The sequence below is a fragment of the Chaetodon trifascialis genome, chromosome 21 (assembly GCF_039877785.1).
Source record: "Chaetodon trifascialis isolate fChaTrf1 chromosome 21, fChaTrf1.hap1, whole genome shotgun sequence".
Lineage (NCBI taxonomy): Eukaryota > Metazoa > Chordata > Actinopteri > Chaetodontiformes > Chaetodontidae > Chaetodon > Chaetodon trifascialis.
The window spans coordinates 18,855,962-18,865,005 of record NC_092076.1 but is presented as its reverse complement, the minus strand read 5'-3'; the positions used below and the strand labels follow the sequence as shown (position 1 = coordinate 18,865,005).

General features: G+C 42.8%; 1 protein-coding gene across 1 annotated transcript; it reads right to left on the bottom strand.

The window, feature by feature from the left end:
- Window positions 1-5,515: 5,515 nt before the first annotated feature.
- Window positions 5,516-6,636, bottom strand: LOC139349985 (urotensin-2 receptor). Its single transcript, XM_070991074.1, has one exon. It carries the CDS (start codon window positions 6,634-6,636, stop codon window positions 5,551-5,553), a length of 1,086 nt encoding a protein of 361 aa, XP_070847175.1. The 3' UTR covers window positions 5,516-5,550.
- Window positions 6,637-9,044: the final 2,408 nt, after the last annotated feature.

Sequence of the window (9,044 nt, the reverse complement as noted above, 5' to 3'; positions counted from 1 at the left end):
TCTCCTGTAATCTTCATTGCAAAGGCTCTGATCCCTGTTATTAAGCACACAATCATTTTGAATGGCTTGTGCGATATTGATCTGCCAGGTGAGAGCATTCTTTAAAGGTCTAAATCTTTTGCCCTCTTTGTTCATCATCCTTTTAATGCTGACAAGATAATGATTTCTGTTTCTGCTACAGAAGAAACTTTTCTAGAACTAACTTGTCTAGAAATCTGTGTTGACCCCACCACCTCAGAAAGACGTCAATATCAGGAAGGCCCTTTAAGTTTTTTAAAGCATGGATTTGACTCTTGGCTCAGCCTTGCACCCTCTTAACTGTTGTTAACTTGCCTGTCAAGTCTGTGCATGACATATTAGCAGCTGACACTAATAACAGTGGCAGACTTTACACTAAAAATTTAAGTCATTTTTGAAACAACTTCAGACAAAGATAGACAAAAGCAGACTTGTTATGTGAAGCTGGTGACCGTCAATTCTGTCTGTTGAAATAACAACCAGCTAGTTAGCTAAATCAACTCATATTAACTCCACAAAGTGGTTGAAAATGTTGTCTCCAGCTGGCTTTTTAATGCTTCCAGCTATTTTTTTTTAAAATAGGGTCTTAAATGCTATATGTGCTTGATGGTGACTAATATTACGATAATGGTGAGGATTAGGGGACCATGGAGATAAAGGGTTAGGGTTAGGGGGTTAGGCACCATTGTTCTTGTCTTACAGTGTAGAACCAGTTGTAAAATCAGACTTGTATTTCATTCTAAAATAACCTTTTATCACTGCTGAGAGAATTTTTTTTAAATTTCATTGAATCATTTTCAAACCGTTCACTTTTAATGCCATGAAAGGACAGTGCTTTATGATCAAGACTAAGGTCACCTTATGCTAAACAGAAGGTGTTTCACCATTGTAACGCAGCCTCAGATAATAAGTTTGGACAGGGCTGCTGGAATATAAACCTCCCCAAACTCAACAAAGGCCAGGATCAAATCACAAGCATTACCCTGAACTACATGTTTACCTGGAGAAATACTACACAGCAGATGTGCCACAGTTAACAGATTTTATTTCAACATAACCTCTAATCCTCAAAATGTACTAAAATAATGATATGCTATGTCTTGGCCTTGAAAGTGTATGTCAGGACAGGCATGGTGAGGTCAGTGTGCTTACATTATTATTACCAAGCCTTTGGCAACCATAAGCAATTCTAAAGGTAATCTGAACAAATACTGCACTCATGACACGTCTCCCTGCATAAGCTTCTATCATGATATGAGCTAAGTAATTAATTACCCTGTGTCTGATTGCCAATGTTATCACAGTAACTTATGCCACAGCCCATTAAATATCAGCATCCACAAGGCGTAGAGACGAGTCGGACTCTGCTGACTAGACTAAGCCCCATTTAATGAAACTATTGGAGGTGTCTGTCAATGTAAGCAGTTAACAAACAGCTAAAAATCCAGTTCAGTCCCACTAAGCCTGCGAAGCTAATGTAATATCCATTATTCAAAATGTCAGTCTAAAAGAAAACAATACAAGGTCTAAACTGCATGGTGCAATATAACTCAGTTTCTCAAAGGGATCGTGTGTGGCCTTGATTATGCATAAAAAATGGAAGGAAGCTTATATGATTCTTCATGAGAAAGTTCTTTTCTCCGCTGGGACTCAAATGTTTTCATGTACTTGATAGCAAATATCATAGCTGACAGGTCACAAGCTGAAACACTTACACTGTTTTAGATGGAGGTCAAGTGCAGAATCATAACTTGATTAATATTAAAACTATCAACTCAAACCTGTACTATTAGCTGTGAAGATGAAAACTTCTGTCCAACAAAGGTGACATGACAGGTGCCTCTGGTTAGATTTTAATCACACCTGAAGAGACGACAAACACCGGGAGTGTGTTCTGTCATTTAAAAGTTACGACTTCCGACTGTGAATATTATTAACACTCTCAGATGTCTCCACGGTGAATATATCATGTTTAATTGAAACAAGTTTATATTTGTCTATTTTTACACCTCTGTTGTCACGCATTAAAGTGGCACTCCACCAATTTAACACATTAAAATCAGTGTATTAGTCATGAGGCCTAGAGCTAGGTAATGTTTTCTATAAGCACTTTCATATACATTTTTTCTAAGTGCTTCCAAAGGTAACTGGACTGTTTTGGTTCTAGCAGATGTTTCACCTCATATCCAAAAGGCTTCTTCAGTTCTGCAGTTCTAGAACTAGAACTTAGAAGATCCATGACCTGGATGAATGAGAATCTTCACAGACTTATATTTCTTTACATCCCATCAGAAATCAATGAACAGCTCGTAAAGAAATTTCAAATGATTAAAACTGCTATGATCAATATTTTTATGTTAACAATTGATCAAATGATGGGCGCTCAGAGTGCAAACTCACAGAGGAGAACCATTCGACCCCGCAGTTCTCAGATGTGCTGATTGAGCGACTTGCTGGTGAACTTAGTGGCGCATTTAGCAGCTAAAGTTAGAGTTAGTGGAGACCAAAACATATTGTAAATATTGAACTGATATTCGCCATGTGGCCAGAAACATATCTTCATAACCTGATGATAAAACTAGTTTAACTACTGAGGCTATTTCTCTATACTGTATATAAGCTCCCTCTATGGGGAATACAGTATTGCATTGCAGCGAAGCTATAAGTGCCGCTCTGCAGCTCACGGATGAACAGATTTTGTCAGCTCAAACAGAAATCAACAAATCCCTTCTCAATTTCTCATGAATGTTGAAAGTACGCAGCCATAAGATGATAAATCTCAGACAGACCAGGCCGTATCTGTAATTTGCATAGGATGAATTTGCATAAGAGTTGACAGACAACATTGGGAGAAGCAAGAAAAAGAAAGGAAAGGCCATTTTATCAGATCTGTGCTGTGACTGTGTCTGTCAAGCACCAAGGGACTGACTGCAATGAATTTATGCATGACTTTGTGACATTTGACATGCAAACACACCCAAAAGTCCAAGTGCACCAAAGTGTGCAATTCCACCTGGGACATTAGTTCGAAAATGTCACGGCTGTAGATATCATGCAGGCAGTATTCATGATTATAGAAAATCTGACACTGAGGATGTTTTTCTGTCAGAGCGCGCTTTGGAGAAACATAGCGGCCGAGTCCACACATGCATAATGCAGTACAAGCATCCATCTAGCTGTATAGACGCAGGTTGTTTTCCAGTCGTGGCCTGGTGAATCTAAACAGGGCAGAGGAGCTTTACAGCAGATGGTCCTGTGAGCTGAGAAGACTTTAATATGTCGGATTAAAGTAAAATGGCTTCCCTTCAGGAGCCATGCTAATTAAAGAGTTATAAACTCTCCATAAAACATGAGGTGTGTCACTCATTAAGATACCTGCCAAAAGGAACATCCTGAACAGAAGGGACTGTCACCTTCTTCTCGGTACATCTAACGTGTTTTTGGATGCTGGTCAAATCAAGTGATCATTTCTTGAATTAAAAGCAAAGTGTGTAAAGCACATAAGGGCAAAGCTATCACAAAGTTCCAACATGGCAGAGGTGTCTCCTTCAGGTAAGTAGACCACAGTACTAGTTAACAGAGCATTCAAAGCTGAGCTGGAACACGCCGTCGCAGCTCTACATGTTTTTGGCTCTGAGTTTACCACAGTGGTGGAAGAGTGTGTGGGAGGACGTAAGCAAATTCAGTGAAAGCGTTTGGCCATGCAGGTGGGGGTTGTTTTTTTCATCTCCTGCCAGAGAACGCCTTTGAGGTACAGATGTGGGCTCACATCAGTTCCTCTGAGCTAAATTCACTCACAAAGCAAAACACCCATCTGGCTTTACTCTCCATGTGACTGGTATGAAAATAGACTATTTTGAGCTTAAATCAGTGATGGGTTGGTAAATAAAAAGTCAACTTATTGCACAGGACCACCCATTTGTAGGGATGGACAGGGCAGGACAGTCAACTGTCCCGGAGGCCCCATATTGGTTTTGATTTGATCTATTGCAAATTTGTTAGAGCATTTGTACAAGGGATGTTCCATCCATCATTTCCCTGATGTTTAAATGTAAATCTCAGCATGAACAGTCTAAGAATAAGAAAACACTCAAAAAGGTCAAAATTGGTCAAAATTGAATCTATAAGGTTAACTGCAGTTTGGCAAATTATTGCATAGCCAAGAGCCTTTTGACTCATGTCCTTAAAAAAACAAATTGTATTGTTAATTGTGTTGAAATGTGTGACACTTTGTGCTGTGCAATCTGAACACTGCGCATTAGCCTGTAATTTCTATCTATCTATCTATCTATCTATCTATCTATCTATCTATCTATCTATCTATCTATCTATCTATCTATCTATCTATCTATCTATCTATCTATCTATCTATCTATCAAATAATAACAATTTAACCGGCTAATTCAACCTCTAGGCTGAACTCCTATGGTGCATATTCCAAATAAAGCTGTCTTTAATCAAATAACCACAAACAATGTATTACTCCAGCAGTGTTTGCACTGGGTCAATGGGAATTTGGTGCCAGGGTATGTACACATTGTACAAAAGACAGTCTGTGCCTGATCAATGCACAAGTGAGCCCCAGGACAAAAATGAGCTGTGGCTCCTAATTGAATTTTTATACTGCTATGTACAGGGGCCCTAAGAGCTCAACGCACTGCAGCTTAAGAAAACATGTCTGCCACTGAAATGTGTGATATTTTGATTAACACAAATTTGTTTGAGATCATGGACCATGCACGCATATTAGATGCTAATTAAATGCATTAAGACTTCATTTGGACAAGTCCCCCCTCAAGACAGGGCCTCAAGAAACTCGAGGAGCCACCTAAGGGCACTTACCAGCTAAGTTTGAAATTGTTCCTCAGTGGTGCACATTACCAAATCAAATCACCACAAAATAGTTGCCACAGAGACAACCTGGAGCTGTCTAGGGCTCCTGGGTAGTTGGTAATCCATCTTTTGCAAGTGGGGAGTCGGTAAGGATTTAACAGCACTTTCTTTCTCCAGGACCACCTAGGGCCCCACTGTTGCTCCAGGTTAATGCTCCTGCTGCTAGTAACAGAACTTAAATTACTTTCCACAGACTCTTCTTATATGCTGTCTGTTTTGAAAACACTACTTTAGCTTTAGCTGCTGCAGAGTTGTATTTCAAATAAAAATGCAAACTAACCTGCAATCACCACTGTAGCTCTCCATAGCAGAACCAGTGGATCTTCTGAGGGCGAAGAGGTGAAGGCGTGTAGTAGAGAGAAGTGTAAGAGGGCTAATGGGGCTCAGTGGTGCTTGGGGTATTGAAAACGGCCAGGCATGAATGGAATAAATAGGTTTCCTCTGACTAAAAAAGGATTTTAATTTGTCTAGAGAACAGCTGCTTGACTGCAGGCCAATCCATACAGAAACATGAACGGTGAGAAATAATAAGGCTGTGACTTTGTCAGCAGTGCGCACAGGCCTGTGCGTAATGGGGAGGTCATCACCCACCTATGGCGGTTCCACAAGCTTTTTCTTCTCTTCCACTTTATTCATAAGTCACTTCAGTGTTCCCATGACCAGCGTCTCGGAGTTGAACTCAAACTGATTGCTGGAGGACGCAGACTTCCCCCACGAGTAGAGGCTGGGCGGCCGCTGCTTGAACGAGGACGTGTACCTGTAGAAGCTCCTGTGCCGGTTCTTCAGGTACTCCCTGTAGTTCTTGGTGAGCAGTGTGTAGAGGAAAGGGTTTATGCAGCTGTTGCTGTATGTGAGGCTCGCCACCAGGTAGTTGATGCAGGTGTGCGTCTGCGAGGCCAAGCTCAGTGGCTTGGTGTGGTACAGTGGCAGCAGCTGCCAGATCCAGAACGGCAGGAAGCACGCCCAGAACACCAGCACGATGGTGAAGATCATAATCAACACTTTCTGCTTGGGGGAGCGCTTCCCGTCTCTGCTGAGCACAGAGTTGCGCTGAGATTCTAAATAAGTGCGGGCTAACTTGACGTACAGGTAACCAATAATGAGCCCCGGTGCCATGATGCTGGTGCCAAACAGGACAGTCACGTACACTTTGTAAGCCAGGGGCGCCCAGGTGGGTGCGCACATCCTCTTCACACCCCCGTCCGGCGTGTTCTTAGTAGTCTGGGCAACCATTATCATCATGGGCACAGTGAGGACCAGAGAAAGCACCCAGACGCCCCACGCCAGCGCTTTGCGATAACTCTTAGAGCGTTTCACCGTGTCCAGCGGCTTGGTGACGGCCAGGTAGCGCTCCGTGCACATGACTGTGAGGGTGAAGATGCTGGCGTGCATGGTGAGGAGGTCCAGGCTGAGCAGGATGCGACATCCCACATCCCCGAAATACCAGTCCTTGAGGAAGTACGTGGACACCACGAAGGGGATGGTGGAGAGGTAGAGCAAGTCCGCCAGAGCCAGATTGATGATGGAGATGTACATAGAAGTGGCGAAGCGGATGGAGTGACACATCACCACCAGGGTGTACACATTCCCCGATACTCCGATGATGTAGACAACAGACAGAAGCGTCCCGAAAGTGGAGGTGATGATGAGTTCATGATCCACGGTCCCGGAGCCACCGCCGACCCGCGGCGGACTCGTGTTTAATTGAACAGTATTGTTGTTCATCGCTCGCCGCGATGTTCTCTGCTGGTGTTCTCGTTGTGCTCCGCGCTCTCGGACAGCCCTGGAGAAGTTTGGAAAGATGCGCACTGGCACGGCTTGTGTCTCGCCTGTGCGCCTCTCCGCTCACCGCCCGCTGCTCTTTGCTCCTGACGTCACCGCCGTACCACTCACCCTGAAGAACTTATATCAAAAATGTGTACAATTTTCAACCAGCTGAGGAGTGCGTCTGTTTTCAGCTGCGTTGAGATGACAGAAAGGCGAGTGCAGGGGAGGAAAGAGGAGAGGATGCTCTCACTGAAACACGTGCTTGTGCAAAAAATGTGTCATTAAAAGTTTGGTAAGCGCTGATACGCACCTGATGCCACAGCAGAGTCAAACCTGAAATTAACTTGGGAAATGTTAGTCAAAGCCACAAAAGAGTTAATTTTACGTACAGACTTGGCCGCATTAATTACTGTGAAAACCGCTTTTAAATATCTCAGTTAATCTCCAGTGCGCCATCTTCTCGCTGCAGATGAGACTGATAATGATGAGCTGACCCAGCGGAGATAATTAATCTTTCCTCTCTTGCACTGACCACACGCATTCTGCACTGTGAGAGCTCACACACTGAGCTCCTGACTCTGTGCCAGGGATCCAGTTCCTGCATCTCAACGTCACCACGACATTAAAGAGCAGCCCAGTGACTGACGCGGAGTTCTGCAGGAAGTTCGGCGAAAACGATTACACATGATGCCCATTTGAAGCAGAGGTTTTGAAATGCCCGTGAATAATTTAAGAGTTTCGCACATTAGTGTGTTTCTTTTATGGACGTGTCTGTTATTGCTGCAGCATCAGCTCAGAAAGCCGGTTCAATTCAGGCCCCTTTTGTCGATGCAAGCTTAGTTGTCTTTTATTTTTAAGGAAAACGCTTCTGCATAAGAAACAAGTACCAACTGCTTTGCCATTAGATGAATTATTTGTTGCTGAGATAAATTTGTTCAGAATTTGAACCATTAATGCATCCAGTGAACCCATGAGGAAGAAAAACATGGAAGCAGTCACACATGTTCTCTTAGTGTCTGACAGCATCTACACATTATTCCCCACATTATTCATAAAACTCACACTTTTTTTCATTCAGTGGTGGACTTGCCCCTCTTGTCTTCCCAACTTGACTAGTACATTCTGAGCCAGCTATCATGAGCCAATAATCTTTCCCAGACAATGTAGGTGTCCTCAGACTCATCCATGCACGTGTGATTGATCTCTGAGACCCTCGACGATGCGGTACCATCCATCCCCAAAGCGGAAAATGACTCCCTGGCGCTCTGTGTGAAGTGTGTGTGTGCATCAGTCACAGTTTTAGTTTCAGAGCAGTGCTGCAGCCAGAAATATACCAGTCATTAGTTGGGTCATGCACTAAAAGTGCAGTGGGGAAAGGCAAGGGGGTAAAAGAGGCAACAGTTAACAGTGTGACACCCAGAGTCTGTCTGTGTGATGTGTGTTTTCAGTTGTCACATTCTTCTTCCTCCCTCCCACACACACATACTCACACACAACTCCTCCTGCCAGATAAATAATTGAATCAGATGCCAGAGGACATGACTTCCAGGATAAAATTGCCCCCCCGTGCTGGCACAGCGAGTACATCACAGGAACACTTGTACTTCCTTTGATCTGGGGTGGCTTTGCACTTGTCAGGCTGATTCTTATTTTAATCGGCCTTTTAAGACGTTTTAATCTGAACAAAAGCAGATTGTGTAAAAGGTGAACAAAGGTAAGGCTGGTGTGTTACATCACACTCTGTCTCCCTGTCCTTCACATTCTGCTAAGGACGCTGCAGATGAACATGCTCTCATCAAAATGTGTGTGTTTGAGGCCTCACATGTGCTGGATGTATTTCTTTTCTCAGGAAAATTTTTAAAACACATTAACAAATATTAAAAAAAAAAACAAAAAAAAACAAAAACAAAAACAAAAACACCCCCCATATACACACACACACACACACACACACACACACACACACACACACACACACACACACACACACACACACACGCACACACATTATGCCACCCAACAGAAACAGCTGTGCGTATATACAGATATACATATACTGTACATAAACATACATTCACAGTTTATAACAGCATTTGTTAAAAAGCTGCACTAGACATTAACACACAGGACATTAACGTGATGTGAAAGTTCACTTTTTGCTTTGTCTGAACTCAGTTTTACAGAAACAACTCTAAATAAACCTGTTCCTTTGAAGGATGTGAAAAACGTGTTAGCTGCTCCTTGCTACCAGCTAACAGAACACAAACACATTGTCAGACAGAATCATAAAGTGAAAAGATATTGCAAATCAGTGTGGTTATCAGACTGGTCAAAAACTCCACACAGAACCTTTAGTTCTGTTTACT

Bases quoted from the DNA above. Each gene is read 5' to 3' on its own strand.
- LOC139349985 (XM_070991074.1), bottom strand. From the start codon at position 6,636: ATGAACAACAATACTGTTCAATTAAACACGAGTCCGCCGCGGGTCGGC.